The sequence below is a fragment of the Oncorhynchus mykiss genome, chromosome 22 (assembly GCF_013265735.2).
Source record: "Oncorhynchus mykiss isolate Arlee chromosome 22, USDA_OmykA_1.1, whole genome shotgun sequence".
In the NCBI taxonomy this organism is placed as follows: Eukaryota; Metazoa; Chordata; class Actinopteri; order Salmoniformes; family Salmonidae; genus Oncorhynchus; species Oncorhynchus mykiss.
The window spans coordinates 51,592,577-51,606,099 of NC_048586.1; the positions used below are offsets into that span (position 1 = coordinate 51,592,577).

Genomic DNA, 13,523 nt, shown 5'->3' on the forward strand with positions numbered 1-13,523 from the left:
TCTTCTCTGTCCCATCCCCTCCTCCCCTGCCCAGCTCCCCCAACCCTATCCCATCCACACCCCAGCTCCCCAACCCTCTTCCCTATCCCATCCCCACCCCAGCTCCCCAACCCTCTTCCCCTATCCCATCCCCACCCCAGCTCCCCAACCCTCTTCTCTATCCCATCCCCACCCCAGCTCCCCAACCCTCTTCTCTATCCCATCCCAGCTCCCCAACCCTCTTCTCTATCCCATCCCAGCTCCCCAACCTTCTTCTCTATCCCATCCCCACCCCAGGTCCTCAACCCTCTTCTCTATCCCATCCCCACCCCAGCTCCCCAACCCTCTTCTCTATCCCATCCCCACACCAGCTCCCCAACCCTCTTCCCCTATCCCACCCCCAGCTCCTGTTTCTCCTCTACACTCTCCGAGTCGCAGAGAGGAAGCTCCCTGGACAACATCCTTCCTTCCCACATCCGATGCTGCCACCCTACCGTGTGGTCCTAGCTTCCTCATCACACAATCAGACATTGATATAATTAGACTGTTTCTACACAGGAAATGCAATCCAAACCTCTACTTTCAAACCCACCTGACTTTCCTAACTTTAACCACAAAAATATGGCACTGATAACCAAAACACTAACGCACAAAGGCACAACACATAATTGTGGGCACTAACATTATACTGTCAAACTACCATTACATTACACGGTTAACAAACTACCACTACATTACACAGTCAATAAACTACCACTACAGGGTCAATAAACTACCACTACAGGGTCAATAAACTACCACTACATTACACAGTCAATAAACTACCACTACAGGGTCAATAAACTACCACTACATTACACAGTCAATAAACTACCACTACATTACACAGTCAATAAACTACCACTACATTACACAGTCAATAAACTACCACTACATTACACAGTCAATAAACTACCACTACAGGGTCAATAAACTACCACTACATTACACAGTCAATAAACTACCACTACAGGGTCAATAAACTACCACTACATTACACAGTCAATAAACTACCACTACAGGGTCAATAAACTACCACTACATTACACAGTCAATAAACTACCACTACAGGGTCAATAAACTACCACTACATTACACGGTCAATAAACTACCACTACTGGGTCAACAAACTACCACTACAGGGTCAATAAACTACCACTACAGGGTCAATAAACTACCACTACAGGGTCAATAAACTACCACTACAGGGTCAATAAACTACCACTACAGGGTCAACAAACTACCACTACAGGGTCAATAAACTACCACTACAGGGTCAACAAACTACCACTACAGGGTCAATAAACTACCACTACATTACACAGTCAATAAACTACCACTACAGGGTCAATAAACTACCACTACATTACACAGTCAATAAACTACCACTACAGGGTCAACAAACTACCACTACAGGGTCAATAAACTACCACTACAGGGTCAATAAACTACCCCTACAGGGTCAACAAACTACCCCTACAGGGTCAACAAACTACCCCTACAGGGTCAACAAACTACCCCTACAGGGTCAATAAACTACCACTACAGGGTCAATAAACTACCACTACAGGGTCAATAAACTACCACTACAGGGTCAATAAACTACCACTACAGTGTCAATAAACTACCACTACAGTGTCAATAAACTACCACTACAGTGTCAATAAACTACCACTACAGGGTCAACAAACTACCACTACAGGGTCAACAAACTACCACTACAGGGTCAATAAACTACCACTACATTACACAGTCAATAAACTACCACTACAGGGTCAATAAACTACCACTACATTACACAGTCAATAAACTACCACTACATTACACAGTCAATAAACTACCACTACACAGTCAATAAACTACCACTACAGGGTCAATAAACTACCACTACATTACACAGTCAATAAACTACCACTACATTACACAGTCAATAAACTACCACTACATTACACAGTCAATAAACTACCACTACAGGGTCAATAAACTACCACTACATTACACAGTCAATAAACTACCACTACAGGGTCAATAAACTACCACTACAGGGTCAATAAACTACCACTACAGGGTCAATAAACTACCACTACAGGGTCAACAAACTACCCCTACAGGGTCAACAAACTACCCCTACAGGGTCAATAAACTACCACTACAGGGTCAATAAACTACCACTACAGGGTCAATAAACTACCACTACAGGGTCAATAAACTACCACTACAGTGTCAATAAACTACCACTACAGTGTCAATAAACTACCACTACAGGGTCAATAAACTACCACTACTGGGTCAATAAACTACCACTACAGGGTCAATAAACTACCACTACAGTGTCAATAAACTACCACTACACGGTCAATAAACTACCACTACACGATCAATAAACTACCACTACACGATCAATAAACTACCACTACAGGGTCAATAAACTACCACTACTGGGTCAACAAACTACCACTACAGGGTCAACAAACTACCACTACAGGGTCAACAAACTAACACTACAGGGTCAACAAACTACCACTACAGGGTCAACAAACTACCACTACACGGTCAACAAACTAACACTACAGGGTCAACAAACTACCACTACAGGGTCAACAAACTACCACTACAGGGTCAACAAACTACCACTACAGGGTCAACAAACTACCACTACAGGGTCAACAAACTACCACTACAGGGTCAACAAACTACCACTACAGGGTCAACAAACTACCATTACACGGTCAATTGAGCAGAGAATGAGATCCTCAGATCTCTAATCACAAGGCACTGCACTTTCTGTCTCAATGTATATTTCAATTCAAAGGGATTTATTGGCATGGGAAACATACGTTAACGTTGCCAATGCAAGTGAACTAGGTAATAAACAAAAGCGAAATAAACAACACAAATTAACAGTAAACATATTACACTCATAAAAGTTCCAAAATAATAAAAAAGATTTCAAATGTCATATTAGGTTCATTGTTAAAGTACAAAAGGGGAAATTAACATAAATATGGGTTGTATTTACAATGGTGTTTGTTCTTCACTGGTTGCCCTTTTCTTGTGGCAAAGCTGTGAATGATCTGAGAGACAAGGCAAGAAGGGCCTTCTATGCAATCAAAAGGAACATAAAATTCAACATACCAATTAGGATCTGGCTGAAAATACTTGAAATCAGTCATAGAACCCATTGCCCTTTATGGTTGTGAGGACTGGGGTCCGCTCACCAACCAATAATTTACAAAATGGGAAAAACTACAGATTGAGACACTGCATGCAGAATTCTACAAAAAATATCCTCTGTGTACAACGTAGAACACCAAATAATGCAAGCAGAGCAAAAGTATGCCTAAATCCAGGAAAGAGCCGTTCAATTCTACAACCACCTAGAAGGAAGTGATTCCCAAACCTTCCATAACAAAGCCATCACCTACAGAGAGATGAACCTGGAGAAGAGTCCCCTAAGCAAGCTGGTCCTGGGGCTCTGTTTACAAACACACCCTACAGAGCCCCAGGACAGCAGCACAATTAGACCCAACCAAATCATGAGAAAACAAAAAGATAATTACTTGACACATTGGAAAGAATTAACAAAAAAACAGAGCAAACTAGAATGGTATTTGTCCCTAAACAGAGAGTACACAGTGGCAGAATACCTGACCACTGTGACTGACCCAAACTTAAGGAAAGCTTTGACTATGTACAGACTTAGTGAGCATAGTCTTGCTATTGAGAAAGGCCGCCGTAGACAGACATGGCACTCAAGAGAAGACAGGCTATGTGCACAATGCCCACAAAATGAGGTGGAATCTGAGCTGCACTTCCTAACCTCCTGTCCAACGTATGACCATATTAGAGACACATATTTCCCTCAGATTAGACCTGGTCGTGCTACACATATTTTATTCACCCACTGCAGTATGCGTGTAAGAGTGTGATGCGTTGTCAGAGCCACGGGGCCAGCGTACCTTAGTCTTCCCCAGCTGCCAGTCTATCTTGGCGGGGTCGTATGACATCAGCAGCTCTGTGCATCTCCCTCTCTGGTCGTCTGTTGGATGCTTGTCTTTCAGGATCATCTTGTACCTACACAGGGAACAGAGACGCACACAGGTCAGACACAGAGCCGACGGATCAGACACAGAGCCGACGGGTCAGACACAGAGCCGACGGGTCAGACACAGAGCCGACGGGCCAGACACAGAGCCGACGGGCCAGACACAGAGCCGACGGGCCAGACAAATCAAACGGGCCAGACAAGGGCCAGACGTGTCGAAGGAGTACAACATGACATGACACCCAGACAGCTGACAGCAGCACAATAGGAAATCAACAATAGCTCAATGACCCAGGTGAACACTGGGTTCGCATGTTCTGCTGTTTTGTAAGAGGGTAGACTAGCCAACATGAGCCTTGGTGGTGCACAGTGGAGGAGGCACAGTGGGTAGCCATGCCATTGACCCTGATCACAGAGTATATCCCCGGTGTTCATCGACACCCAGCAGGTGATTCTACACGTTGGATCCCCGGCGTTCATCGACACCCAGTAGGTGATTCTACACGTTGGATCCCCGGCGTTCATCGACATCCAGCAGGTGATTCTACAGGTTGAAACCTCAGTGTTCATCGACACCCAGCAGGTGATTCTACAGGTTGAAACCCCGGCGTTCATCGACACCCAGCAGGTGATTCTACACGTTGAAACCCCGGCGTTCATCGACACCCAGCAGATGATCTAAACCCAGCAGGTGATTCTACAGGTTGAAACCCTGGCATTCATCGACACCCAGCAGGTGATTCTACAGTTTGAAACCCCGGCGTTCATCGACACCCAGCAGGTGATTCTACACGTTGAAACCCCGGCGTTCATCGACACCCAGCAGGTGATTCTACAGGTTGAAACCTCGGCGTTCATCGACACCCAGTAGGTGATTCTACAGGTTGAAACCCCGGCGTTCATCGACACCCAGCAGGTGATTCTACAGTTTGAAACCCCGGCGTTCATCGACACCCAGCAGGTGATTCTACAGGTTGAAACCCCGGCGTTCATCGACACCCAGCAGGTGATTCTACACGTTGAAACCCCGGCGTTCATCGACACCCAGCAGGTGATTCTACAGGTTGAAACCCCGGCGTTCATCGACACTCAGCAGGTGATTCTACACGTTGAAACCCCGGCGTTCATCGACACCCAGCAGGTGATTCTACAGTTTGAAACCCCGGCGTTCATCGACACCCAGCAGGTGATTCTACAGTTTGAAACCTCGGCGTTCATCGACACCCAGCAGGTGATTCTACACGTTGAAACCCCGGCGTTCATCGACACCCAGCAGGTGATTCTACAGTTTGAAACCCCGGCGTTCATCGACACCCAGCAGGTGATCTACACGTTGAAACCCCGGCGTTCATCGACACCCAGCAGGTGATTCTACAGGTTGAAACCCCGGCGTTCGTCGACACCCAGCAGGTGATTCTACAGGTTGAAACCTCGGCGTTCATCGACACCCAGCAGGTGATTCTACATGTTGGATCCCCGGCGTTCATCGACACCCAGCAGGTGATTCTACACGTTGAAACCCCGGCGTTCATCGACACCCAGCAGGTGATCTACACGTTGAAACCCCGGCGTTCATCGACACCCAGTAGGTGATTCTTCAGGTTGAAACCTCGGCGTTCATCGACACCCAGCAGGTGATTCTACAGGTTGAAACCCCGGCGTTCATCGACACCCAGCAGGTGATTCTACACGTTGAATCCCCGGTGTTCATCGACACCCAGCAGGTGATTCTACACGTTGAAACCCCGGCGTTCATCGACACCCAGCAGGTGATTCTACACCCAGCAGGTGATCTACACCCAGCAGGTGATTCTACACCCAGCAGGTGATTCTACAGGTTGAAACCCCGGCGTTCATCGACACCCAGCAGGTGATTCTACACGTTGAAACCCCGGCGTTCATCGACACCCAGCAGGTGATTCTACAGTTTGAAACCCCGGCGTTCGTCGACACCCAGCAGGTGATTCTACACCCAGCAGGTGATTCTACACCCAGCAGGTGATTCTACAGGTTGAAACCCCGGCGTTCATCGACACACAGCAGGTGATTCTACACCCAGCAGGTGATCTACACCCAGCAGGTGATTCTACAGGTTGAAACCCCGGTGTTCATCGACACCCAGCAGGTGATTCTACACGTTGGATCCCCGGCGTTCATCGACACCCAGCAGGTGATTCTACACCCAGCAGGTGATTCTACACCCAGCAGGTGATCTACACCCAGCAGGTGATTCTACACGTTGAAACCCCGGCGTTCGTCGACACCCAGCAGGTGATTCTACACCCAGCAGGTGATTCTACAGTTTGAAACCCTGGCGTTCGTCGACACCCAGCAGGTGATTCTACACCCAGCAGGTGATCTACACCCAGCAGGTGATTCTACAGGTTGAAACCCCGGTGTTCATCGACACCCAGCAGGTGATTCTACACGTTGAAACCCCGGCGTTCATCGACACCCAGCAGATGATCTACACCCAGCAGGTGATTCTACACGTTGAAACACCGGCGTTCATCGACACCCAGCAGGTGATTCTACAGTTTGAAACCCCGGCGTTCATCGACACCCAGCAGGTGATTCTACAGTTTGAAACCCCGGCGTTCATCGACACCCAGCAGGTGATTCTACACGTTGAAACCCCGGCGTTCATCGACACCCAGCAGGTGATTCTACAGTTTGAAACCCCGGCGTTCATCGACACCCAGCAGGTAATTCTACAGTTTGAAACCCCGGCGTTCGTCGACACCCAGCAGGTGATTCTACACGTTGAAACCCCGGCGTTCATCGACACCCAGCAGGTGATTCTACAGTTTGAAACCCCGGCGTTCATCGACACCCAGCAGGTGATTCTACAGTTTGAAACCCCGGCGTTCGTCGACACCCAGCAGGTGATTCTACACGATGAACGCCGGGGTTTCAACGTGTAGAATCACCTGCTGGGTGTCGACGAACGCCGGGGTTTCAACGACACCCAGCAGGTGATTCTACACGTTGAAACCCCGGCGTTCATCGACACCCAGCAGGTGATTCTACACGTTGAAACCCCGGCGTTCATCGACACCCAGCAGATGATCTACACCCAGCAGGTGATTCTACAGGTTGAAACCCCGGCGTTCATCGACACCCAGCAGGTGATTCTACAGGTTGAAACCCCGGCGTTCATCGACACCCAGCAGGTGATTCTACACGTTGAAACCTCGGCGTTCATCGACACCCAGTAGGTGATTCTACAGGTTGAAACCCCGGCGTTCATCGACACCCAGCAGGTGATTCTACAGTTTGAAACCCCGGCGTTCATCGACACCCAGCAGGTAATTCTACACGTTGAAACCCCGGCGTTCATCGACACCCAGCAGGTGATTCTACAGTTTGAAACCCCGGCGTTCATCGACACCCAGCAGGTGATTCTACAGTTTGAAACCCCGGCGTTCGTCGACACCCAGCAGGTGATTCTACACCCAGCAGGTGATTCTACAGGTTGAAACCCCGGCGTTCATCGACACACAGCAGGTGATTCTACACCCAGCAGGTGATCTACACCCAGCAGGTGATTCTACACCCAGCAGGTGATTCTACAGGTTAAAACCCCGGCGTTCATCGACACCCAGCAGGTGATTCTACAGTTTGAAACCCCGACGTTCATCGACACCCAGCAGGTGATTCTACACGTTGAAACCCCGGCGTTCGTCGACACCCAGCGGGTGATTCTACACCCAGCAGGTGATTCTACACCCAGCAGGTGATCTACACCCAGCAGGTGATTCTACACCCAGCAGGTGATTCTACACCCAGCAGGTGATCTACACCCAGCAGGTGATTCTACACGTTGAAACCCCGGCGTTCGTCGACACCCAGCAGGTGATTCTACACCCAGCAGGTGATCTACACCCAGCAGGTGATTCTACAGGTTGAAACCCAGGTGTTCATCGACACCCAGCAGGTGATTCTACAGGTTGAAACCCCGGCGTTCGTCGACACCCAGCAGGTGATTCTACACCCAGCAGGTGATTCTACACCCAGCAGGTGATCTACACCCAGCAGGTGATTCTACACGTTGAAACCCCGGCGTTCGTCGACACCCAGCAGGTGATTCTACACCCAGCAGGTGATTCTACAGTTTGAAACCCTGGCGTTCGTCGACACCCAGCAGGTGATTCTACACCCAGCAGGTGATCTACACCCAGCAGGTGATTCTACAGGTTGAAACCCCGGTGTTCATCGACACCCAGCAGGTGATTCTACACGTTGAAACCCCGGCGTTCATCGACACCCAGCAGATGATCTACACCCAGCAGGTGATTCTACACGTTGAAACACCGGCGTTCATCGACACCCAGCAGGTGATTCTACAGTTTGAAACCCCGGCGTTCATCGACACCCAGCAGGTGATTCTACAGTTTGAAACCCCGGCGTTCATCGACACCCAGCAGGTGATTCTACACGTTGAAACCCCGGCGTTCATCGACACCCAGCAGGTGATTCTACAGTTTGAAACCCCGGCGTTCATCGACACCCAGCAGGTAATTCTACAGTTTGAAACCCCGGCGTTCGTCGACACCCAGCAGGTGATTCTACACGTTGAAACCCCGGCGTTCATCGACACCCAGCAGGTGATTCTACAGTTTGAAACCCCGGCGTTCATCGACACCCAGCAGGTGATTCTACAGTTTGAAACCCCGGCGTTCGTCGACACCCAGCAGGTGATTCTACACGATGAACGCCGGGGTTTCAACGTGTAGAATCACCTGCTGGGTGTCGACGAACGCCGGGGTTTCAACGACACCCAGCAGGTGATTCTACACGTTGAAACCCCGGCGTTCATCGACACCCAGCAGGTGATTCTACACGTTGAAACCCCGGCGTTCATCGACACCCAGCAGATGATCTACACCCAGCAGGTGATTCTACAGGTTGAAACCCCGGCGTTCATCGACACCCAGCAGGTGATTCTACAGGTTGAAACCCCGGCGTTCATCGACACCCAGCAGGTGATTCTACACGTTGAAACCTCGGCGTTCATCGACACCCAGTAGGTGATTCTACAGGTTGAAACCCCGGCGTTCATCGACACCCAGCAGGTGATTCTACAGTTTGAAACCCCGGCGTTCATCGACACCCAGCAGGTAATTCTACACGTTGAAACCCCGGCGTTCATCGACACCCAGCAGGTGATTCTACAGTTTGAAACCCCGGCGTTCATCGACACCCAGCAGGTGATTCTACAGTTTGAAACCCCGGCGTTCGTCGACACCCAGCAGGTGATTCTACACCCAGCAGGTGATTCTACAGGTTGAAACCCCGGCGTTCATCGACACACAGCAGGTGATTCTACACCCAGCAGGTGATCTACACCCAGCAGGTGATTCTACACCCAGCAGGTGATTCTACAGGTTAAAACCCCGGCGTTCATCGACACCCAGCAGGTGATTCTACAGTTTGAAACCCCGGCGTTCATCGACACCCAGCAGGTGATTCTACACGTTGAAACCCCGGCGTTCGTCGACACCCAGCGGGTGATTCTACACCCAGCAGGTGATTCTACACGTTGAAACCCCGGCGTTCGTCGACACCCAGCAGGTGATTCTACACCCAGCAGGTGATCGACACCCAGCAGGTGATTCTACACGTTGGATCCCCGGCGTTCATCGACACCCAGCAGGTGATTCTACACCCAGCAGGTGATCTACACCCAGCAGGTGATTCTACACCCAGCAGGTGATTCTACACCCAGCAGGTGATCTACACCCAGCAGGTGATTCTACACGTTGAAACCCCGGCGTTCGTCGACACCCAGCAGGTGATTCTACACCCAGCAGGTGATCTACACCCAGCAGGTGATTCTACAGGTTGAAACCCAGGTGTTCATCGACACCCAGCAGGTGATTCTACACGTTGAAACCCCGGCGTTCATCGACACCCAGCAGATGATCTACACCCAGCAGGTGATTCTACACGTTGAAACACCGGCGTTCATCGACACCCAGCAGGTGATTCTACAGTTTGAAACCCTGGCGTTCATCGACACCCAGCAGGTGATTCTACAGTTTGAAACCCCGGCGTTTATCGACACCCAGCAGGTGATTCTACACGTTGAAACCCCGGCGTTCATCGACACCCAGCAGGTGATTCTACAGTTTGAAACCCCGGCGTTCATCGACACCCAGCAGGTAATTCTACAGTTTGAAACCCCGGCGTTCGTCGACACCCAGCAGGTGATTCTACACGTTGAAACCCCGGCGTTCATCGACACCCAGCAGGTGATTCTACAGTTTGAAACCCTGGCGTTCATCGACACCCAGCAGGTGATTCTACAGTTTGAAACCCCGGCGTTCATCGACACCCAGCAGGTGATTCTACAGGTTGAAACCCCGGCGTTCATCGACACACAGCAGGTGATTCTACACCCAGCAGGTGATCTACACCCAGCAGGTGATTCTACAGGTTGAAACCCCGGTGTTCATCGACACCCAGCAGGTGATTCTACACGTTGGATCCCCGGCGTTCATCGACACCCAGCAGGTGATTCTACACCCAGCAGGTGATTCTACACCCAGCAGGTGATTCTACACCCAGCAGGTGATCTACACCCAGCAGGTGATTCTACACGTTGAAACCCCGGCGTTCGTCGACACCCAGCAGGTGATTCTACACCCAGCAGGTGATTCTACAGTTTGAAACCCTGGCGTTCGTCGACACCCAGCAGGTGATTCTACACCCAGCAGGTGATCTACACCCAGCAGGTGATTCTACAGGTTGAAACCCCGGTGTTCATCGACACCCAGCAGGTGATTCTACACGTTGAAACCCCGGCGTTCATCGACACCCAGCAGATGATCTACACCCAGCAGGTGATTCTACACGTTGAAACACCGGCGTTCATCGACACCCAGCAGGTGATTCTACAGTTTGAAACCCCGGCGTTCATCGACACCCAGCAGGTGATTCTACAGTTTGAAACCCCGGCGTTCATCGACACCCAGCAGGTGATTCTACACGTTGAAACCCCGGCGTTCATCGACACCCAGCAGGTGATTCTACAGTTTGAAACCCCGGCGTTCATCGACACCCAGCAGGTAATTCTACAGTTTGAAACCCCGGCGTTCGTCGACACCCAGCAGGTGATTCTACACGTTGAAACCCCGGCGTTCATCGACACCCAGCAGGTGATTCTACAGTTTGAAACCCCGGCGTTCGTCGACACCCAGCAGGTGATTCTACACGATGAACGCCGGGGTTTCAACGTGTAGAATCACCTGCTGGGTGTCGACGAACGCCGGGGTTTCAACGACACCCAGCAGGTGATTCTACACGTTGAAACCCCGGCGTTCATCGACACCCAGCAGGTGATTCTACACGTTGAAACCCCGGCGTTCATCGACACCCAGCAGATGATCTACACCCAGCAGGTGATTCTACAGGTTGAAACCCCGGCGTTCATCGACACCCAGCAGGTGATTCTACAGGTTGAAACCCCGGCGTTCATCGACACCCAGCAGGTGATTCTACACGTTGAAACCTCGGCGTTCATCGACACCCAGTAGGTGATTCTACAGGTTGAAACCCCGGCGTTCATCGACACCCAGCAGGTGATTCTACAGTTTGAAACCCCGGCGTTCATCGACACCCAGCAGGTGATTCTACAGTTTGAAACCCCGGCGTTCGTCGACACCCAGCAGGTGATTCTACACCCAGCAGGTGATTCTACAGGTTGAAACCCCGGCGTTCATCGACACACAGCAGGTGATTCTACACCCAGCAGGTGATCTACACCCAGCAGGTGATTCTACACCCAGCAGGTGATTCTACAGGTTAAAACCCCGGCGTTCATCGACACCCAGCAGGTGATTCTACACGTTGAAACCCCGGCGTTCATCGACACCCAGCAGGTGATTCTACACGTTGAAACCCCGGCGTTCATCGACACCCAGCAGATGATCTACACCCAGCAGGTGATTCTACAGGTTGAAACCCCGGCGTTCATCGACACCCAGCAGGTGATTCTACAGGTTGAAACCCCGGCGTTCATCGACACCCAGCAGGTGATTCTACACGTTGAAACCCCGGCGTTCATCGACACCCAGCAGGTGATTCTACAGGTTGAAACCCCGGCGTTCATCGACACCCAGCAGGTGATTCTACACGTTGAAACCCCGGCGTTCGTCGACACCCAGCGGGTGATTCTACACCCAGCAGGTGATTCTACAGTTTGAAACCCCGGCGTTCGTCGACACCCAGCAGGTGATTCTACACCCAGCAGGTGATCGACACCCAGCAGGTGATTCTACACGTTGGATCCCCGGCGTTCATCGACACCCAGCAGGTGATTCTACACCCAGCAGGTGATCTACACCCAGCAGGTGATTCTACACCCAGCAGGTGATTCTACACCCAGCAGGTGATTCTACACCCAGCAGGTGATCTACACCCAGCAGGTGATTCTACACGTTGAAACCCCGGCGTTCGTCGACACCCAGCAGGTGATTCTACACCCAGCAGGTGATCTACACCCAGCAGGTGATTCTACAGGTTGAAACCCAGGTGTTCATCGACACCCAGCAGGTGATTCTACACGTTGAAACCCCGGCGTTCATCGACACCCAGCAGTTGATTCTACAGTTTGAAACCCCGGCGTTCATCGACACCCAGCAGGTAATTCTACAGTTTGAAACCCCGGCGTTCGTCGACACCCAGCAGGTGATTCTACACGTTGAAACCCCGGCGTTCATCGACACCCAGCAGGTGATTCTACAGTTTGAAACCCTGGCGTTCATCGACACCCAGCAGGTGATTCTACAGTTTGAAACCCCGGCGTTCATCGACACCCAGCAGGTGATTCTACACGTTGAAACCCCGGCGTTCATCGACACCCAGCAGGTGATTCTACAGTTTGAAACCCCGGCGTTCATCGACACCCAGCAGGTGATTCTACAGTTTGAAACCCCGGCGTTCGTCGACACCCAGCAGGTGATTCTACACGTTGAAACCCCGGCGTTCATCGACACCCAGCAGGTGATTCTACACGTTGAAACCCCGGCGTTCATCGACACCCAGCAGGTGATTCTACACGTTGAAACCCCGGCGTTCATCGACACCCAGCAGATGATCTACACCCAGCAGGTGATTCTACAGGTTGAAACCCCGGCGTTCATCGACACCCAGCAGGTGATTCTACAGTTTGAAACCCCGGCGTTCATCGACACCCAGCAGGTGATTCTACACGTTGAAACCTCGGCGTTCATCGACACCCAGTAGGTGATTCTACAGGTTGAAACCCCGGCGTTCATCGACACCCAGCAGGTGATTCTACAGTTTGAAACCCCGGCGTTCGTCGACACCCAGCAGGTGATTCTACACCCAGCAGGTGATTCTACAGGTTGAAACCCCGGCGTTCATCGACACACAGCAGGTGATTCTACACCCAGCAGGTTATCTACACCCAGCAGGTGATTCTACACCCAGCAGG

The 13,523-nt window shown here is 50.9% G+C and overlaps 1 protein-coding gene across 3 annotated transcripts in view; it reads right to left on the reverse strand.

Moving 5' to 3' along the window:
* The window catches only part of myo10l3 (myosin X, like 3), a 186,610-nt gene that overhangs the window by 79,801 nt on the left and 93,286 nt on the right, over positions 1–13,523 (reverse strand). For all 3 annotated transcript variants that reach the window (XM_036959515.1, XM_036959516.1, XM_036959514.1), the window contains one exon: positions 3,978–4,092. In XM_036959515.1, coding sequence (XP_036815410.1) covers positions 3,978–4,092 — 115 coding nt within the window. The remainder of the gene's footprint in view (positions 1–3,977; positions 4,093–13,523) is intronic.